This window comes from Oryzias latipes, chromosome 17, assembly GCF_053564925.1.
Source record: "Oryzias latipes strain Hd-rR chromosome 17, Olatipes_Hd-rR_3.1".
In the NCBI taxonomy this organism is placed as follows: Eukaryota; Metazoa; Chordata; class Actinopteri; order Beloniformes; family Adrianichthyidae; genus Oryzias; species Oryzias latipes.
Genome location: NC_136253.1, coordinates 33,041,195 through 33,063,564, shown reverse-complemented (window position 1 = coordinate 33,063,564; position 22,370 = coordinate 33,041,195). Strand labels below are relative to the sequence as shown.

The 22,370-nt window shown below is 41.7% G+C and overlaps 1 protein-coding gene across 9 annotated transcripts in view; it reads right to left on the bottom strand.

Moving 5' to 3' along the window:
• The window catches only part of greb1l (GREB1 like retinoic acid receptor coactivator), a 55,142-nt gene that overhangs the window by 26,053 nt on the left and 6,719 nt on the right, over positions 1-22,370 (bottom strand). For 2 of the 9 annotated variants that reach the window (XM_011487020.4, XM_078934241.1), the window contains exons 1-7: positions 6,543-6,825; positions 4,524-4,630; positions 1,574-1,721; positions 1,332-1,490; positions 991-1,167; positions 661-837; positions 381-503 (exon numbers count right to left, since the gene is read on the bottom strand). In XM_011487020.4, the coding sequence (XP_011485322.1) occupies positions 381-503; positions 661-837; positions 991-1,167; positions 1,332-1,490; positions 1,574-1,718 (781 nt within the window). In that variant the 5' untranslated portion in view covers positions 1,719-1,721; positions 4,524-4,630; positions 6,543-6,825. Of the gene's footprint in view, positions 1-380; positions 504-660; positions 838-990; positions 1,207-1,331; positions 1,491-1,573; positions 1,722-4,515; positions 4,631-6,542; positions 6,826-22,370 lie in introns of those variants that run through there. The other 7 variants (XM_011487018.4, XM_078934238.1, XM_078934239.1 and 4 more) reach the window with 5 other exon arrangements.

Below are 22,370 nucleotides of genomic sequence, written 5' to 3'. Positions count from 1 at the left end.
GGTATGATTTTCATCAGACTGGATCTTTGAGCACTGAAGATGATGAGGGAGAAGGAGGAAGAAGCTTAATCTGAGTGAATTCGAGTGCCGCTGTGCAGCAGTGAACATAGAGAGGTAGAGCTGATACGCTCATCACTGCCACGCTTGGCTGCACTTGCCTCGCTAAGGCTGAAGTAGTTTCAGTAGTTGATTTACTGCTTCTGCATTCTGTGATCAACTTTAATGTTCGTTTTTAGCACTTTTAGGATACAACAACGCCAAGTGCGAAACTGTAACGTCACGGTAGCGTCTGTCTTAAGGAGGGCTGATTCGTGGATGGGGCCCCTCTCAGCCCACCCCTCTGGCGCCGGGCCTGGTGGGAGCTGAGTTTAGAGGCTCACCTGAGAGTGAAAACGGAGACAAGCTGTGTCCGTTGGAGCCTCCGTTTTCTTTGCTGCTCAGCGAGGAGGACAAACTGGGTTTGGAGGATGTCGCACTGCTGGGGAACTGACGGGTTTTGCTGTCTGAGAAAGCAAAGAGAAGCTCGAACATGAGTGTTCGGAGGAAGATTTGCAACTATTTGTCATGGCTGAGCGATTCAAAGCAAAAGAAATGTAAAATCAGGAAGGTCGTTTTAAGTTTATTTCAGGGGGAAATGTGTAGTTTAATGTAAATGTTAACCTTTCCAGCAAATGAGGGGTCCTTTGCACAGAGCACCCTGAGAATTCTTCACCAGGTAGTATTTTAAGTGCTTCTGCTTCTTGGGCTGTGTGGATAACTTCAGGTTGATGTGATTGGAGAACTCAGTGAAGTATCTGAAGCCCTTTTCACCGCAGCCCACGCAGTTTCCCGAAAAACCTGGAGGAAATTCAAACAAATGATCACCCGATAATCCAAACATGAGCTCTCCGATGTGCGGTGGGACCCGTGCGGACAAGGGAGGGGTATTTATTCAGCAGGAGCTCAGAATGAAATCTGTCTCCTCTCACTTCGTCTTGGGAGCAGACTGACCTAAAAGTGCATTTTTCCCATTCTCGTCAGGCAGAAAGCGGCGGTCCACGGCACACACCAAAATGTGCTCGGGAACACTGGGGGACTTGGCACCAACGAGCTCGAAGCCCGCTGGGACTTCGATTGACTCTGTTGCTATGGAAACCAGGCGGATGTCCTTCCCAGCTTGACAGAATCCTAAGAGAGAAGGATGTTTTTTCCAGTCAGTGTGAGAATCTGATGGGATAAATGGAGAAACAGCAGAAATTATATGTGCTATGAATAAATCATCCACAGTTTTTTCATCACAAAAAAGCATTTTCCTGTGAAAATGCTTCACCAATGTTGCCGCGGTTTCATACCGTCCAGTGTGCAGCAACCTTCCGGCGCTGGGGTCTGCAGATAAGGAAGTGGAGGGCTGCTGCTGTCGGAGTCGTCGTCCTCTTCTGCTTCTTCAAGGTCATTGGAGGAGTGACCATTGACGCTGTCGCTCCCCGTTGTGTTAGCTTTCGGCTTCCCATCTAACAAAAAAAAAAAACATTTTGGGCGTTTCACTTAGCACATACATGGTAAACATGTGAGGTGTGTGGGTCTTTTCAGTCACCTTGACACGGTTCTGGCTCCAGGTAGAGTTGTGTGAAGATGGGTTGTGGATCTCCGCTGCTGGAGCGCAGAGATGCCTCAATTGAGTTGTGGAGAGCCTCCTCAAATCGAGCCGACTTCAGCTGCCCGGCATACGAGTTCCCCATGATCTGTGGGGGCACAGGGTGGACCACAACCATCCTTCTGTGAATCACAGCTCATCCTTTTGTTTGTCTAGAAAACAATTCTTTTTTAGAGCTACAACGCTGACTCTGACTCCCAAGATTATGTTTAATAATATGAAAGGAAAAAAAAAACAACTTTAAAGTCCCACGAGAATCATCTTTTGATCCATTTTTTTAAGTTTTCCCAGTGGTCTTTTAATTATGATTATGTTGTTTTTAGCCCAAATCCCAAAACCTGTGTCATTTTCTAGAACATAGTTGCTGCAGTGCAGCCCCTTACACTCCCAAACCTAACATTAGCAGTGCAACAAAAATGGCGAGCGATTTTGGAGCAATCCGATGTACAGTTTTGAGCCAGATGCTGGTGCAGATGAGGAAAATAAAAACGTACATGGACGTCCCGCCCTACGACACAAATACAATCTTTTTCAGACAGACTTTTTTTTTCATCTGCTCCTGATTCACAACAATTTGAAGAAAGAAACCCTCAGAAATGCAATTTTAAGCTTAATTTTCTTTAAAAAAGTCCTCCATCGTCTTTTTTCTCCATCATCAACAAGAAAATGTTAAAAATACCATTTTCATCGGGGTGGATTTCGAACAACAATTTCAATGGAGTCTACCACGTCAGTAAAGCACACTCGTACTTCAATTTCAGGCAGTTGGTTTATTTTTTCCAAGAAAACAATCAGTGACAAAAACAAAAACAGCGAAATCCAGACTTTTCTGCCTATTTGAAATCACAACCAGTGTTTGCGCGAAGGTATAGATTACTAAAATGTAACTATTCCTTCATTTTTTGAGGATTTTTTTATTAAATCAAGTGAATCAACTTTTGGAATTGCTGCAATTCTCTAAACCCCTTCATTGTCTATGTCACTGATTCCATTAAATTCAGGACCCAACTTCATTTAGCATCACCTTGAATGGAAAAAACACTGAAGAATATTGTATTTATATAGTTGTAAATAAATTCGGGATCTGCCCCGCCTCCACACCAGCAGCGTCCACTCTGGGACATCTGCTGGGGTCGGCTCGCTCTTTCGGTGGCAGCTGGACATTGGATGGAGCGTTTATTCTTAAAGGGAAAAAAAAAAGTGAAGGAGGCAGAGGAGGACTCTAATAAACGCTTTCCCAGAATTCCTGGTAAAAAGTGAAGGGCTAAAAACTGTGAGATGGGAGGAGGAAAAACAAACTGAAACAGGAGGTTTGGCTGCTTTCCTGACACACGAGTTTGACCTGAAGTGCCTCTTTTATGTTTGTCCTTGGACTACATTTGACTGGTGCAGATCAGTGTTGTGGTAAACACAGCAGCAGCCAAGTGGAGGGCCAGGCTGAACACTTCAGCTGTTTGAGAATGGCCTCATCTGCTCCTTAGGGTCTCACTGGGATCCCCTGCAGCTGTGGTGTCTTACATAAATGACCCCAAACCTGAAAGGTCATTTTTAGAAAAACCTGTATTTCCGTGTAGCTCCATGTGATTTATAAAAATGCAATCCAAAAGCTCATGATTATTCTAAATTGTGATGAAAATAATGATATCATTCTTTTGTTGGTTTTATAACTCTATAAATCTGTGCCAATGACTGTTTTGGAGCAGCTCTTCAACATTTACTTCCCTTTCAGAATCTCCGTCTAGGTGCTCATATTTACTGCTAACCCCTCGAAACTCCACACCTTTCTTTTATTTTGACAATAATAAGCTAGCCGGTAATTAAGTGGCACATGGCCGTTCTCCTCCCGTCACCTGGCCGGTATCCAGCCCCCCGTGTTTACTTAACAACCTTCTTGGATAGAAATCTGTCCAACCCAGACAAAAGACAAGATTTAACAGTTCCTGACTGTGCTGTCACAGAGATAAGCAGCTTAAGAGAGTGAAGCTACACTACTGCTTTGCTAAGTGATGGAGAAGCGACTCCATTTGGAAACAAAACAAATAAATAAGAGTTTTTTTTCTTTTTTTTTATCGTTAGGTATATTAATACAGTGACGGACTCACTGACTTTTCATTAGGAGCTTTGGAGGATGCTCAACGTAAAGCCCGAGCTGGGACGTTTGTCATTAACCTAGCACAGACCCGAGGTGAGCACAGTGCATGACCTTTAATCACCTGTGTGGCTAAAAACAAAGAGCGACCGTGGCAGAGGTCGCACGGCGGATGTTTGTGGGGTGGGAAGCAGGTGGTTGCTAAGGTCAGCTGCAGTGCTGGGTCCAGTCAGAGGCCATATCTCACCTGGTGGGACACATATCTGAAGACTTAAACTCCCACTCCGATCATATTTGGAGCTATTTTAAAAGTGGACATTTAATTCTGATTATCAAAAATGGGGGGAAAAAAAGTAGCTGCAAAGAAAGCCTGCTTCCACTTACATCACCCATCTGGTTACACGCACTTACAGCCCCTCACACCACCAATTTAACGTTAGCAGAGCAACAAAAATGGCGCACAGTATTGGAGTTGTCCAGACTTTTGAGCCAGATTCCAGCTCAGGCGAGGAAGGACGTCGTCAGATATATGTTAAGCTTGTGGCCCACCCAGCGTATTTTCCACTTTTTCTTTTTCAAACGACATTTAAGAAGGTCATGTTTGTGCTAGTACGCAGCAGCTAGTCAGATGCTCATCCAAGGCCATCCTGCAGCTCATGGGTGGCATCAACAGATTGCATGAATGTGACCCGGGGTCAAACTGAGCAAAGAAGTCAGGAAGGAAAAAATGTGAAGACAATCCTCTGATTTTTTTTTTTGGGGGGGGGGGGGGGGTGACAGCGGTGTAACTTACGAACTTACGATGTCGGACTTTTCCCAGGCGTGAAGGGACGTGTTTGCCTCTGCTACATGCTGGACCTCTACTCCTCAGCAGAGACTGTCAGCACAGGCATCAGTTGCTGGAAGGCCTACAGAGGAGAGCAGGAAGATCTGTGATAAGCTAAAAGTCCTTTAGAAAATGTCTAAAAACATTTATTAAAATATTTTTGCTGTTACAGGTTGCTGCAATACATTTGCTTTTTTTTTTTTTTTTTTTACACAAAATCTCTTCTGAAGATATTTTTCAAAATAAAATTAGGGATAAATAAAGAGGGATTGAGTTTTTTTTGTCAATTTACTTCTCTTTTGATAATACAATCAATTCACTCAACAATAGTTCATAGTGCAGAAAACCTGCAACACAACTACGAAGCTTTTAAAAAAAAAAAAAGCGTTATGTGATCCCGCCTCATCCTTGGGGGCTATTTTCATGAAACACAGTTCGTAACTCCCTCGGGACCGTCCCTAACCTGTGATAGATTTTACAGTTACTTTGACCCTTTGACAAACTATTGTCTGATCACTCAGACTCCTGATAGAGCTGAAGCAAAGTTCCCCTCCGAACATTGACAGTCACAATCGAGCCAGTCGCCACCTCTGACCGAGCTGCTTTTCTGCAGGAAGGTGGCCGCTCCGGGGTCCAAGTCCTCCGCATAGCCAGTGTACACAAGCCGGTTCAACTTGCATTTGCTGACCACACTGGAGCTCGTTTGGTGAATGATTAGCCAAACGGACAAAGTAAAGCGTTAAAAACATCAATGTGTCCCACAGGAGCTGCTTTCCCTTCAGAGCGACTGACTCACAGAGAAAAAAAAACAAAAAAGGTCAAGCTTTTTCCACAAAAGCATCCCGTCTCATCGTCCCAATTCGCCAAAAAGCAGAGTCTTAAAATATTTTGATGCTTATCTGGTTGTGAAGGACTGCAAAGGAGACACAGATGGCTGCGAGGATGAACATGCAGGGGCCATAAATCTGGACGCCGCTGCAAGCCAGAGGTGCCTAATGAAGTCCTGATTTTCCTCTGATGAGATTGGAGGGAAGCTTTAATTTGCTGCTCTAATTTCGGAGACAAAATGATCTCAAATCAAAGTATTGATTAAACAGAAATATGGATTTGTATTCAATAAGGTAAGAGTAAAAATATACTGTGGCAAAAATCGCCTGGAAAACCAGAAAGCGAATACTAGCACCTTAGCACATATCCAATCCTTATTTTATTTATCTTTTTGTTGTAAGGAAAATAAATGTAAACAATAAAAAGGTAGATTGCATCACATAAAGTATTGCTGTCAATAGTTGATGCAATAGAAGGTGTCACTTAATTATTAAAAAAAGGAAGATGAAGACCAAGAATATTTGATTTAAACACATTATAGTTTTGAATTAAAATACCTCCTAAATGACACAAATTGTAGAGAAGAACTAATGAATGTCGGCATAAAAACATCAACTCATCAAATTATAAATAAGGATCATAGTTTTCTACACGCTTCTTTTTTTTTACCCATAGTATGCTCTTATTTTTTTGTTGTCAGGAGTAAATGCATTAAAAACATTCCTATTTCTGCTCCACTCGCTTTAAAATGCTTCACTTAAGACCTGAAAAAGGCTTAATAAATCAGATTTCTTCCCCATTTCTAACATTTTTAATTTTTGCTCAAAGAATTGTTTACTTATTTGTTTTGGTTTACAAAAAGCACTAAATTGAATAAATAAACATATTAGTCATTTTCACTTCATTGTTATGCTAAAATGCTTAAGCCTAATGGCAACAGTTAACATGCAAGAAATAGCTCAACGCCCTCTTTACATTAGAAAAGACACTGGCCATTAGGCAGCAGGGAAAGGGGGATGGGGATGAGGAATTAAGGCCAAAAAAAAAAAGACAAACATCTCTCCATGTTCTCTAAATGAGGTGCTAAAAGCCCATATCATTAATGCTGCATCAGAGCCACATGTGACACACGGCAGCAGACACTTTGACCGGCTTCCTCTTTTTACCTCCCATGACTCCTCGACCAGCTGACCAATCCTTAAAGGCCAAATCCACAGCGATAATTCCCCCCCCAGAAAAAGCGCAGCGTCTCCAATCTATTCCATGATAAATCCGGGCTGGAAGGAGTTTATCCAAAGCATGTGGGGAGGGGGTTCATTGCTGTCCTGCAGCCAGCTTGGTCATGATCCTCCACCGGAATGACTGGGAATCCCACTCTATCCCCTCAGTCCAGCATGAAGCCCTCCTGCGTGGGTCTCTGCCTCCCTCACATGCAAACAAACACAATCCACACTGACCCCTCCCCCTAGAAGCCTCACGCACTCCCCTCTCCTGTGCCATTTGCCGAGGAGGGAGGGAATCCATTGGGGGCTCATTCATCTCGGCCCGCTGACCCCCTGCGGTGACAGATGCTCTAGGGGGCCTGTGGAGCTGAGGAGGGGGGAACAAAGACGAGGGCCCGCATCTCCGAGCCCTTCCACGCGTGACCCCCAGCACGTCAGGACATCCTCCGCGGGCCGGGCACCCCGACTCGTGGAAGTTTTCATTTTAGAGGCGAACCAGAGGAGGGGTTTGAAAGGGGAGGTGGGGGGGGGACTTTTGCTCTCACACACATTTCAAGCTGCCACACCCAAACATTTTATTGGGGGCCAATTTAGTAAAGGAGAATCCATCTCCAGCAAAGTGGGGACAGGAATGTCGGGTCAGCTCGAGCATTTTGTCTTGGAAGCCTTACCCAGGATTGACCCCACACCAGGCTTTTTTAACTCCCGCTATAAATACCAGAGGCTCATCTGCTCCAAAAAATAAATAAATAAATAAACTAAAATGCTCCACAAATCAACAGGCGCTGGCAGACGTGGGCGATTACAGGTCATTAGTGATTGGTGATGGTACCTTATCGAGGAAATGAAGATGCAGCACTGCATGGAAATGAAGCCTACTAAAACCCAGATGTCTCTTCATAAAACTCTAAATATACAAGAAAATTCATCCATGAGTTTACCAACCCCCACCCATTATAAATTTAACGTCATTCAAATCTAACGTGAAAGTAAAAAAAAAAGTTTTAACCGCTGACTTTTTTGGCTTAAAACAAAACACGCCAGTAATGACACATTACTGTAAAACACCCTTGGAAAAAATCCTTTTATTTAATGCAGTTAAGTGGAGGTTCCCCTAAATTTTGATATTTTCCAGATAGTTTTGACCTTGTCTTTGCTTTTTAGGGGGTATTTATACTTTATTATTTTGTCTACATGTTTTTTCTTATGTATGTAACATAAAAACAGTTTGATCTTAATTTTTGTGAATTTTTTTCACTATTTGAAATTGATTTTTTCTTTTGGACAGTTTCAGGTTTGTTGTGGATTTGTTGTCTAAATTATCAGAAAACAAACAAACAGGGCTTGTACAAAAAAGACGGACGTGCATTCTTGAACACGCATTTAGTCCATAGTGTTCACATTGTACTAGCAGGGAGGGGCTTCTTCTTCTTCTTTTCCCACCTCCATTGGAAGAGGTTTGGTGCGAAACGCAGAAGCGGTGCAAAACTTGTTCCAGGCTTTTTCTTTCACAGCTCTATTCCGACATATGAAGACTTGGACACAACCGGACACAAACCACAATTATTAGTTTCTCCTTCATGTTCGATTTTCAAACAGTTGGCACAAGTTTGACCTGGTTTAACAAACAATGGCTGTGCAAAGTCGTAAAAACTTGCGTAGCAAAATGGGAATGCGCAAGTTTTGAATGCAGAGACCTAAAACTTTAATTTACATGCGTTAGATAAACTTTTCATTGGAATAAGCCACTTGAACATGTGTTGCAGAGGACGGTTTACACACAATTAAGAGCTCATTGAGCCATAAAAACACAATAAAAGAACTACACCTTAATTTCTAAAAAAATACTTAAAAAAATAACTTAAAATAACAAAAAAAATAAAAACACAGTTTTTTTTAAATCTTGGAGCTTGGAAAGGATTTGTATTAATCCCTACTTAATCTACTTAAGTGTACGACGAGTATGATTAGTCTATAGTAAAAGTGAGGCAGTGTACTTAAGGTTTACTTTTTATATTCTGTCCATATGTTCTGCAGAAGTATTCAATTAGTATAGTTTCTAAATTACAAGGACATGTTCTATAGTATACTTGCTAAACTCATTCTTATACTTAACAAAAAAAGTCTTATTGTTGGTCTGAGTTATTCTTCCGCAAAGGAAATCAATGCTTTCCATAACAATTTATAGTTTTATATAAATAGTTACATAGTATAAAAAGTAAACTACAAGTATACTGTCTTAGTTTTACAAATAAACTAAGTATACTTGTTTTACACTTTAATTGACTACATTTTGCTAAGGTTATTCCATTATTTTACTATAATGCTTTAACACTTTGCTGTTATGACCATGCAGATTAACAGTGTCGCGTCTACCCTTTTTGAACGACTCCGAGTTTGTTTACCTGTAAAACTAATTAAAGCTAGGAAATGCTGGAAAGAATTTGTCAGGTAAACAGTAATTCTGAGTCAACTCACGTCTGTCACAAAACAGGCAGAAGGCTGGATCCAATTGCGGCCGGTTTATTAGCTTAGCTAAGAGTCCACTAAGCTAAATCAGGGTCTGGCAGGCAGGGATCAATAATGAACATGAGAGCTTCAGAGAAACGACGAGAATAGTCAGGATCCAGACAAGAGTCGAGGCAGGCGGCAGGCAAATAGAGTCAAAGACAAAACAGGGTCAGGAGACAGAAGATCAGGTCCAGTTATAACGCTCGGTAAGGAAGGCAGAGAGGCACAAACAATACTTCGCTCTGAGTAAGGCTCAGTACAGTGCTTATGGATACTATGAGTGATTGCAAATGAAATTAAGGTGTGTAATGACCATACCTGGTCATTTCACAAGGTGGAACACCAGTTTCCAATGGGACAGAGGGACGTATACCCTATCAGCCAAGCAGGACGGCAGTGGAGCCTTAGGGGCATTGAGTTGAGACGAGCATGGTGTTCGCTGAGACTAGGTTGCGTGGCCGCCCGGTCCTTAGCAAGTTATCAAGTTTGATGGGAAGGGCGATGAGTTGATCCAAGGATAATCCCTCGTCGCGGCATGGCAATTCTCGCTGCAGCTCTGCAGTTAGTCCCTCACGGTAAGACGTCACCAGCGAGCTGATTGTCCAGTCTGTGTGTGCCGTCAAGAATTCGGAATCGCAGTGAATGGCCTGCTGCGGTCCGGCGCCCCTGCCTGATGCCGTATTATTGTTCCCCATCCACTGGATGACTGAACACCATGCGTAACTGATGTGTGACTGCAGACAACGTCTACCAGAAAGCTGCACACAAGTTCTCCACATAACGTTCCATGAAAAACTAAATGTTTCAGAAACGCTCCTATAACTGATTTCCTGTAGTCATATAGGGTTAAAAAAAAAATCATGTTTTAATTGTGAACTTTGTGACGGACATTTCAGTTCATTACCACAAGCACAGTCTACAGTTGTTTTAATCACGTTGTGCACAGCTCTTCTCACCTCCTCTCCAATGGTTATACAGTGGCACGCTCGGTGTGAGGACCGCTGTAAAGCCACACAGGAACCAATCAGGGCCTTTATTAGTCTCTCCACAGCTTTCACAGACTCATTTTTCTCCATATCTCGCGTTTTTCTAAATACTGGGGCTCTTGCCTGAGTTCGAGGGGGTTTATCTGTCAAAAAAACAGCAGATCCCAACACACTTTTCTGTCTCAAAAGTGATTTTTTTTTAAAGCAATCTAACCGAACGCTACAAGTTCAACTGGTGGTGGTGGGGGGGAGCTGTGAATGATTCATCTCCAAACCCCTGACTTTGGCCTAAATAGCCTGTTTTAAATTGAGATAATCAGTAAACCCCCTTTTTTTTCTGCCTCAAAAGACTGGATTGTGGATTGAAAACTTGCCCGCCCCTGAGCTCATCCTTCACTTCAATTGAGCTCTAAAGGGGACAAAGGGGAAGTGTCTCTGCCAGTGCCACCTGAGGAAGCCATGTGACCTGCAGTGTCTTCTGGGAGATCTTAAATTGGGGAAGGGGGGTAGGGGGGGAGGAGTTTTTTTTCCCTCTTCTGCATTCACAGAGGAGCTCCGGGGCTTTGCCTTAGCTGACTCAGCAGCTGCCAAACACATGACGGTTGCTTGGAGCAGCTGAACTTCTGCAGAGGCTTGACAGTATGACGCAAGTAAAAGTAAGAAAAAAACAATAGGCGGACAGGTGAGACAGGAGGAAGAAGCTCAAAGCTGTCAAAAAACAATACATCCAGCATGTGAAAATTCCCGTAACAGGGGTTCCTTTTCGGCGGGGATGATCTGACGCCGAGGGTGTGAGTCCTCGCACTTCCGTTTACTGTCCGGGTAGCAGCTCTTATTTCCTTATTAAAGCCCCACAAGTTTCCCCCAAAGCCTGCTCCTCCTGATCCTCCAGACTACCTGCTGAGCCCTGAAGTGCAAATCGCTGCTGGTGAGGATAGCAGATGAGCTGAGGTCATTCATGGCTTTGCAGAGAGCCAAACAAACAAAGGCAAACATTCCAGCTGAATGCCATTGCTGCAGTCGGCAGCGACGGGGAGAAAGACGTGGAAAAGGAGCCGGAGCGGAGATAATAGGGTTTGTGTGAGTGCCGTGTGCACGTGGGTGCACGGCCACTCCGGGGGGGATTATCCGGGACGCTATAAAGTGGGGTGAAACAAGGTTAAAGCCCGATGTGACCAGAGGGGACGGGGGCAGGGCCCTATTTTGGCCTGAGGAGGGGTGGACAAAAGGAGCATTTGGGCAGATGAAGAAGTCATCATCATTAAACCACTGGTGGTTTACTGTCCAGTTATAAAACTTATTTCAGAATCAGGGGTTGGGGGGTGAAAGGGCAGCGGGGAGCAGCAGAACCATAGAGCTGATTCATCCGAGGAGGCTTTGTGTTGGCGCTGGGCTGATTGGAGCGCTGACCTTGCCTCGCACTGACACGCACGGGATGAGTTTAAGGGCAAAGTATTTAACCTTAAACTGAATCGGAGCCGCAGACAAACATCCCGTCATGGGGAAATTCTACCAAACAGTTCATTAACAAAAACCCTTCATCTGCCGATAGCAGATTAACAACATTAATGTCACTAAATGTACGGCACCACAAGGAATTTACCTAAATATTTATGTCCCACAGCATTCTTCAACGACAAGGAGCAGACTTTTTTTGCAATTCTTCTTTCTTTGAGTGAAAGATTTGCCCCCTCCGTATACAAAATAAATTGCACGCGCAATGAATTTTGAGCATAGTGAGTTTGATGACATCACAGCGGGTGAAACAGTCAAAAGAAAAATCTCTTATGGGGCTCAAAAAAAATATATTTAAAAAAATCAACTAACGAAAACAAAACATGCGTGTCAGAGACATCCAAAGGAAGCTTCGATATTATTATGGGATGGCCACAAGATCTACGGCTTCTGGCAAAGTGTGAAACCTAACGATTTTCACTTTTAAAAGTTAAAAAAAAAATCGAAAACTGACTACATTTTACAAACTCGCCATCAGGCGAAGACTACGACCGCAACCAAAGTTTAGCTGACTTTGACCACGGTAAGAGGCTGCCATCTTGAATAAAATAAAATAAAAATCACCTTTGCCACCAGCTGAAAATTCAAAGTCCTCATAGAGATTTTGATCTATTACCTCCTGATTCCTTGAGCATCATTAAGGGATGCTCATGTTTGAAGGGAAAATGTTGGCATTCGACGTCAAAGATTTTGAACGGCGCTAGCGTGGCGAGCTTGCAAAAAGTGGTATTCCCCTATTGCTGGCATATATTCTATCGGTGTATTTACAAAATTGAATACATGAATCGTTGGCTCAAGCTGAATGAGACGACATAGCATACGATATGAACAGGTGAGAAATGTGAACGTGGTTAACAAAAAAGATGCAAATCAAAAAATAACTTTTTTTAGTCTTTTTTAATTCTTCTGAAAATTACATAGACCTCATCCGTAGGTGACCAAAAAAGAAAATGGATATGGAGATAAAACCAACAGAAAGGCTGCCATTTTGAAAAAATAATTTTCCCATGAATTACTTAAAAATCTGACCAGGGTGTCAGTCAGGGCGGGTAAAAAGGAAGTGATAGACGGGCGGGTGGCAAAGGCGGATATCGCCACTCGTTGCTTTAATTGAATGTATTTTTTTTTTGAGGACTTGGTTTAACAATTTTGGACTTTAGACAGTCTCAACAGCAGTGAGGAGAGTATTTACTCTGTCGCCTAAATTAATATATATTTTGTCACACTGTGAATAATTGTTTTGGAGATCAATATTTGTATGTCTAAACTTTGTTTAACCTGATTAATTAATAATAAAAATATTTGTAGAATAAAGATGCAACTGTGTGGAAATGGCTGCTAAATACTCCACTTAAATCCTAATATTTAATTCAAACTCACTACAACACTCGTCTCAATGGGCTTCGTACCGGTAATTGTAAGGTAAACCTGCAATCAAAAAGGATCATAAATGCATAGAATTCAATAGAATTTGCTTGAGGACTGGCATAGATGGTTTGATATTGATCTGTTACGTGTTTCCATACTTGAAATGGCCAATTAGAATTTGTGGCTGATTCCTTTAAAAGTCTTACTGCATACATTAAACAAAAAAACAACATTAAAATGAGTTGATCTGGAAATCGGACAAGACTTTTAAATTTTTTTCTATGATAAATCATTGAGACTTTCACAATAAAAGAATTAATTTTTATCTATATAATTGAAAGAAAAGTAATATATCAATAAAATTTTATTTTCCATAAAACTATACAAAACAGAGCATTCCCTTGAATACCAGAAACACACAAAGGGAAAAAATGCTAAAGATTTTGATTCAAAATTCAGTTATTTTATGTCTTTTACTAGCTTGAAAATTAAGACGTTTCAAAATAAAAGCCTGGCAAAGATGTGTGCCTTTTTTTTCCTACAAGATACCACAAACCACTCAGAAACTATACCAAACTCCCAAAATATTTCCTACTTTTTATCCCAAAATAGAAAACAAAAAAGACATTCCAAGCCAACCATATCTCTGAAAAAACCCTGAATAAAAGTGAAGAACAAGTGACAGTTTACAATGGCGTTCATGGATGTGTTATAAAACGGAAGGCCTGTCGGTGAACCTAATCTGCATTTTACAACTCTTTTGGGTTGAACGCCAGTTCACCCAAGTTAGACCATAAGACCCTGATCCTATACAGAAAAACTCCAGACAGTGAACAATAACCAGCCATTTAGTCAACATGACTTACAGTCCAACTTTAATAAGAAATCCACAACCAAGGGCTCCTCTGGGAGTAGATCTTTGATGATGGTTGACCAGGCCTTGTCCCGGTCATAAATTGCTGTTGAGACAGCCCTATCTGTTATGGGGTGTAAAAGGAGAGGCCGGGATCGTGCAGGAAGGGGTCAACGCTATCAAAACATGCTCCTATCAGATGACGAAACTGCGACAGGTTAGAGTTGGAGGAGCTGAGGATGCTAAAGCAGCCAAAGGACCTACGTCTGAAACTGAATTTGAGTTGGAAAATTAAAAATACAGCCGAGGCAAAGATTAGTTTGGGTTAAAAAGTTAAAAGCTGTCAAGAATTGCACAGATTTCCTCTTTCATGTTTTACTACAGTAAAATAAATAACAGAATTAACCTCAGGCACATTACAGGGGAAGACATTTTTGCTAATGATTCCAACATAAGTTTGTTTTGACTCTTTGATTAACTGAAAAATTGAGGTAAAGGCAGAGTTCCTCCTGCTTTTGTTTGCTCATCCTTGCACAATAATTCTGAAATATTTTATTACAATATTATATTTTATTGCTTCAGATGTTAAATTTAGAGGAATGGGGAGCAGAAGACCTTAAATGTGTTTGTGAAATGGTTGTCAACAGAATTAAAGGGAAACAATGACAACTTTATGGTTTTTGCTTAAGTCTTTTCTTACATGAAACTGATTAAAAAAAGGAAAAAATAAAGTGTTTTTATCACAAAAGCATATCAGGCTATTTCATGAAAAGGGTATTTGTTCTTTTTTTTAGTTAAATAATGATTTTTTTCCCCCTATAATATATGTATTTTTGACCTAATAAAAAGAGGTTTGCTCATAAAATTGAACACAAATTTGAGAAACCATATAAAAATGTAAATAATAATAATTGTTCAGACCATCAAGATCTAATTGATTTAGGCTTAAAGATGTTTTTCTTTTTGCCAAACAGGAGTGCTGAGTGCTCCCGCTGAGGACCTGAGAAAGAGGCCTGTTGTCTTCATCAGCGTCCAGAGAGAGATCCACTTCAAACAATGAAACCTCTCCTTTCTGTTCCTCTCTGAAAAAGGCTCCGCCACCTTGAATTCATTTGAGTGACAGCGTGACAAAGAGGCTTCTTAATGTCCCAACGCAGGAGCCTCCTCCTCTTTCCCTCTAAACTTCCTCACTGGGTGATCGGCCGTATCCATCATGCCCCGTCTTCCTGACCCCGGGCGGCTCTGCTGCGTCAGCAGCACCCAGCCCCCCGTTACCTCCCCTTGCTCCTCTGCCGCACCCCCCTCCGTTACCCCACCACCCTCCAGGTTTTTAAACACCAGGTTGCCCTCGGTGACGGGACCCACGCTTAAATCCCATCAGTCCTTCTTACAGCAGCAACAGTCACGGCATCAGTGGGAATCTTTTTGTCTTAAAGGGACAATGGAAGCAGAGTCGTCCTTTGTTGGGGACTTGACCCCACAGGAACGTGACAGAAAACCTATTCAAAGCTTCATCCTCGACGAATCCGTCCCAGAGACGGGATAGTTCACTGACGGGCAGGCTCCACAGTAATACCCTTCACACACTAAAAATCGTTATGCATTCATTTATCAACAGAAAGCAGCATGGATGAGGAATATAACCTTTTGGCATATTTGTATTTTCTAGCAGTAATGATACAGAAAAAGGAAATGAAAAAGATATGATGGAGCCTACATCAAACCTTTACAGGCGGTGTAATTTCAAAAACCATTGAAATCACTCCTCGGCATCATGTTCCGATCAATGCCAGTTAAACGGAGCCAAACACCTTTTCTGAGGTCTTTAAATTCATTGGATTCCATCTGAATCAAACTTTGACTGCCGTAACAAAAATGTATTTGGTGTTAACCGTCCGAGAGCAGGAGAATGTAGCCGTCAACACTTAAAGAGCCATTGGGGTCAATTTCTCATGGTCAACAACCCGGAGCCACACTCTATGTCACTCTTTAGAAAACTAAAAAATATTTGAAGTTATGTTATTGTTCATATTATGATAAACATGAATGAACTATTGTTTTTTGGGCATAAATAAAACATAGACATAAATAGAAAATAGCCTTTTTTTCACAATATGAAATAGTTCAAACTTTTGACAGAGGTTATCAAGACTTCCTTTCAAAATAAAGGTCACCCCAAAGCACATAGGATCATCTCAATGCAGCAAATGTAGTAGTAGAGACCCTTGCTGTCTTTTAAGGGGCAATTAAATGCAGTATAAATGGCGTATACTTGTAATGTGCTTTCTACCTTCCTCGAAGGCCCGAAGCGCTTTACAGTCACAAACCCATTCACACACGGACGGCGGCTCCGCTGCTGAACACTGTCGCCAACCTTCCACCAGGGGCAAGGTGGGGTTCACTTGGACTCATGGGCGGGAAAGGCAGGAATCGAACCTGCAATCTTCTGATCAGAGGTCTATCGCCCTGCCACTGCACCACAACCACACATTTAAAAGATAATCCGCCTTAAGTATGAATTCTGGTTGATATTCAATTGATTTTCTGTGCTTTGTCCAAATGTTTAACTTTGGTAACTACAAAGCCAGAACTCATGATGGTTGGTTGGTGCATCATGGGTACTGTAGTCAGGGAGCCTGGCGCATTTATATAAAACTGTTCTTCAACTGCTTTTATCTATGAGTTCTGTTAAATACAACGCCTTCTTTGCTCTGCTTCTGCCTGCATTCCAGTCTCCAGCGTCAGATCTTTGTTGTGCTTCTAGGCTTCCATCTGTTCAAACCTCATTTTTCGAAAAAGTTACTGACATTAAAAAAAAAAAAAAAGAACCCAAATCACTTTTTGCTCGCCGTTTGCAGCTGTGGTCGTGTAGTTGTGCTGTGAAGGTGCACACCAAGAGAGTAATGGAGGCTGCAAGAGCAGGAGAATGACCTCCCTTGCCACAGAAGAACATTGAGTCCTCACAGCACAGGGCTGGGTCTTGGTCACCGTAGCCTTGGACAAGATGCGACAGCCTTCCTCTGCAGCCAGTTCTCTCCCCCACAATCCTGGCAGCATTAACAAACACTGACCTTGTGTTGAATTCAGATGGGTGTATGAGTGGGAGTGTGTGAGGGCAGGGACTCAGCCGGGGTGATGTGGGACATTACACTGTAAGGAGGAGGGTTTCCAGCTGTTGTTTTGACTGTTTTATATCAATACTAAATACACAGACCTGCATCACATGGTTGCAGAGTTACCCACAAAAACATGTTTCCAAGTATGTAAGGCATAAATTATGACTAATGCTGGAAAAGCACAGGTTGTACCTGGCTCACTTTTGATAACAGAGCTGCAGTTTAAGTCCTAAGTTGTGTGGAGCTCAGAACTTCCCTCTGAATACTTCAGAAATGTTTTCCCAAACTCACAGGCTTCTTCGCAGAGTCAATGAACATGCATGTTACATTGACTTGCAGATGTAACATGAATTGACCACCATCTCACAGGAAGAAATGTGAATGGTTTTTAGCCTGATTAATTTCTTGAATGCCCTGGTGATGCATCTTCTGCAAACAATGGGGCAAAACAAAGTGTTTATCAGTTACAGATTCTGGAAGTCGCCCCACTTAAAGACGAGCCTGTAATGTTCAAGTTCACGGATACACCTCATCTTTGAAAAACGTTCACCTCAATACCTTGTAATGTAACCCTGGTTATTAATGTCAGAGGTCAAATGTTTCCTATATGCCTTCAGCAGGATTTGCACTGTAGTTGCTATTTTGGTCCATTCCTCCATGAAGATCTTCTCAAGAGCAGGGACGTTTTGGGGCTGTTACTGGGAAACATAGACGTTTAATTCACTCCACAGATTCTCTATTGGGTTGGGGTCCAAAGACTGGCTGGACCATTCCAAAACCTTGAAATGCTTCTTATGTAGCCCCTCTTTTGTTGCCCAGACGATGTGTTTGGTCAATGTCATGATAGAAGAACCAGCCACGTTACATCCTTCATGCTCTCACTGATGGAAGAAACTTTTTTCCCAAAATCTTTCCATTTATTCATCTTTTCCTTAATATGGATGTGTCCTTCTGTCCCCTTTGCAGAGAAGAAGCCCCATCCAAACCACTATGTTTCTACCCCAATGCTTCACAATGGGTGTGATGTTCTTGAGATGCACCACAACATTCAGGGGTGAGTGATGTTTATACCAAAAAGTTCAATTTTGGTCTCCACTGATCACACAACGTTCTCCCAATCCTCTTTTGGATCAGATGATCTCTGGAGAAGTTTAGACGGGTCTAGACATCTGCTGACTTAAGCAGTGGGAACTTTGGAGCTCTGCAGGATTTGAATTCATGACAACTTTGCGTGTTACTATAGTAACCGCTGTTACTGTGGACCCAGCTCTCTTCGGGTCTATGACCAATTTCTCTGTGTACTTCTGGACTGTTTCCTCATCCTTCTTAAGACCAGGTGAGATCTTGCATGGAGTGATCAGGGATCTAGTATTTCTTAAATTTTCTAGGTGCTTCAACAGTTGATCTCTTCTCATCAAGCTGCTTGGTTCATCACCGTCTTAGTCAGGTCTACAGTCTTGTCTCTGCTGTCCTTACACAGCTCTTTGGTGATGGTAGAGAGGTTGCAGTTTAAGGGTGAGGACAGGTGTCTTATATGGATACCCAGTTCAAAAAGGTGACAATAATACAGGTAACCAGTGGCGGATAGAAGAGCTTTTTACAGAAGTCTGTGAGGACAGAATTCTTGTTCGTTTGTAGGAAATGATTGCTTATATTCTACACCAATTTTCAAATAAATTATTTAAAAATCACACAATGTGATTTCCTGGATTCCTTTTTTAAAGTCTTTTACAGTTAAAAGTAGATTTGATGAACATTACAGACCAAACTCTGAAAGACAAGGCCTAAACATTTGGCAATAAATGACTCTCCATATGTTCCATTCTGCTTTTTTTTATAGCTGGTGTTTGCCACTTGGGGGCAGTCTGAGAAGTAGTCGATTGGTTTTTCCAAAGCGAATCCCAAGAATTCGCTTTGGAAAATGTACAACAGCTTTGATATTGAAAAAAAAACAACAACTCACCAGTATCGCAAACTTGTCACTCAAAGAAATATTGTGTTACAGTAGTTTTAACCGTTGTGCTATCCTAGGCACTTTAACATTGGGAGTTGGGTCATCTAGACCCACTAGACAGTGCGCTGAACCTTTTTTCTTCAATGATTTGTGATCTTCACTGGTGTCCATGGATTACATGAAATCTTTCCACCTTTATCCACCTTTGTCATGGTAGTGAGAACACGTCAATGCAAGGGTGGGGTCATCTAAGATAGCACAAGGGTTAATAATTGTTTTAGAATGTTACAACTATGCACAATCCCATAAGGCCAGGCTTATTCAAGAATACTGAATTTGTTCAGTTTTTCTTAAGACGTTTATTTAGTGATGATATTTATCCTCCCCATTGGTATGCCATCAAAAACAAACCATTTCTGAAAGTTTTAAATGACATTTTAGCCCTTCTGGAGGAAAAAACTGGCAACAGGGTAATGAACCTTGAAGGAGGTGATCATCAGCGAGTCAAAACTGAAGAAATGAGAGCCACATCAATGAAACTTGACTTAACAGTCACTGACTTTCCCCAAGAGCACACGATTACAGTGCAATCCAGGCTGCGACAGCACACACTGTACTCTTTTAAAAGAAAATTCTGGCCGTGGGTACGGCTCCGCTAGAGTTGGCATCTGTGAGCAGCGAGGGGAACACAGAGGTACACCCTGTGAGAACGCACTGTTCCATTGCAGAGCTGTGCAAGAGGGGATTCTCGGCTGGATGCTTTCCAGGTCTCAACAGCAAAAATGAGGATATATTACCATTAAGTGCTCTCTGTGGGGCTGCACGCACACTTTGCTCTTCATGCACTCGTACCGGTGAAATAGAGGCTACAAAAACTGCAAAAGTTGATCAGAAGAGGAGGAACCCAGCAGACACGAGTCCACACTTCATGCCAGGGTGCAGCTGTGAAGTCATTTCAGTTTAAAGGGATTTAAGAAGTTCTTCCTTCCTTCAACTTGACAGGCTGGGGCTCCTCCACAAACACGTGTATGGCCTTGCTCTACACGCTGACCTTTGACTTTGACTGCTTCACGACCGAAGATTTAGGTGCACAGCCAGATAAATTCCAGTCATTGTTGTCAGGGAGTTACTTCAACTTTTATCCGCCGACGGGAGTGCGGCGCAAACCTTAAAGCCACGACGACATGATTTTGGCATTCAGTGCTGTTACGAGAAACATCAGTTTTGCTTTAGCGGGATCTGTCAGTAAACTTACATAACACTTTTCCAGGACCACCTCTTTTTTTTTTACTGCCAGAATTAGGAACTTGATGTCTCTGAATAATGCAGAAAAAAGCAAACATTTGTTATTAAAAAAGACTGATCAACCGCAAGTCCAGATTATCAGGCTGTCCCTGATGGTCAGGAATTTGGGGTTCTGTTCATCCAAATGTCTGCAGTGAGAGGAAAAACACAGTTTCTTGAGTTGTAATCAAATTAATACACATTAATTCATTTCCAACTCTAGCCTTCTCTTTTTGCATAAAGCTTTTATTGACCAAAGTCACACCTGCAAGATCTCAGTTACACATTATCCCACGAGAGCACTTTGCTCTAAGCCTGCAGGCTTTCCTGTGATTCGAAGAGTTTCAAACACCAAAATTGGAGGCAGAGCCTACAGCTATCAGCCTCCTCCCTTGTGAAACCAGCATTGTTTCTGGAGGCAGACATTCTTCGCCTATAAGATTCAATTAAAACCTTTTTTTTTTCTAAAAACCCAGGGAAGGCTTGCAAGGACGCCGTAGTAGCACTTCAGGTTATACGACTACAAGTATGAAGGACTGAAGGACTTTTAGATCAAGAAAGTCTGGCGGAGTCAGTTAGACCAGGAATGCAAAAGGTTTTCGCACTTTTATGTGGTTTGGTTTGGTTTCACACTGCACTCTTTAAAGAGATCCATAACAGCTACTTGTTGGGTGGAGGTATTTGTCAAAACGAACCAAATCACGAGGAAAACAGCCACATGGGAAGAAAATGGACTTGTAAATAGTGCTAGTCAGTAGACAAGTTATATCAATTGACTGTTTAATTGATTTTACTCCCCGTCCCACTATTTTATTACTGATAAATAAATGGATTGATATTCATTAATTGATTTGTAAATAAATAAATAAATGAAAATGTTGCTGTCTTCATGACATAAGTGCTCTAATCATAAATACTGATAAAGCGAAGCTTTACAATCTGTAACCTCCTGATGACTTCTCTACATTTTGGTTCGATTCAGTCGTCTAAGTCCAGGTTCTCTCCCTAAAGCAGTGTTTTTCAGCCTTTTTTGAGCCATGGCACACTTTAACCTTGACAAAAATCCCATGGCACACCAGCATCCAAAAAAAAAAAAAAAAAAAGGAGAAACTGATAGTCTGTATTTATCTACAGTCCCTCTGCAATCTCACGTGCATTTTTGTGATAATTGTGGCAGAAAAAGCTGGAAGCTGCAGCTATTTTTTCTAAAAGATGTAATAAAAGTTAAATTAGAAGATTTAAAAACTGTATGATGTGTGTTCGTTGTGGTTTCAAGACATCAAAGGCAGACTCATTGTGCGCTGAGACGCTGTCACTTTAACCCAGTGCATCATGGGAGTTGTAGTGCAAACAGCCACCGAATGCAAACAGACAGCATCTCTGAGCTTCATTGTTTTGTTCGCTTGTTCCACGGTCTCACACCGGATTCTGTGGAAAGCTACACCGCTAAAGACGAGCTTTAGCTGGTATTTTTGTTGGAACTGAGAGACTTTACAGTATGAGCTAAATCGGAACAAGGAAGTAAAGACTTTAACCACTTCTGATTGGTCAGACTGATGACTTGTGTTTAAGCCTCCAAGAATGATCGGTGGAAGCAGTTAAAGGGGCGGGACTTTTCAGAAAACAGCTGACGCTGCGGCTAAATCGCGGTACCGTCATTCTTAACAAAATGTCTTTAATTTGATCAAATAAACACAAAGAAAAAAGTATTTTACGATCTTTCATATTCCTAACTACTCAGTGTTTTATCAGGGCCTGTTTGGATGAACACAGAGCTGATATCCTGGAGATGGAAAATGTTTTTAGATCAGTTAATGAGGGCAATTTCCCATGGCACACTGGTTGAAAAAGACTGCCTTAAAGAGCCGTAAGTGACCACAAACTGAACCAAATGAAGGTTGGGAGTTTGTTAAAGACCCACTATGATGAAAATTGTGTTTTTTTTTTAAGATGTTTTTGTGGAACCTTTCTGATGATGGACGACATATACAAAGAAAATTGAGCTTAAAAGGGCATTTCTGAGTATTTTTTCATACAAATCATGAGAAATCAGGAGCAGATGAAAAAATGCTGTTTGAAAAAGTTTGTGTTGCAGCAAAAGCTTCACAAGAAAGAGAATTTTCTCTGATCTGGCTCAGATATGAGAGAAAAACATTCAAAGGTGCCATTATTAACCAAAGGTGA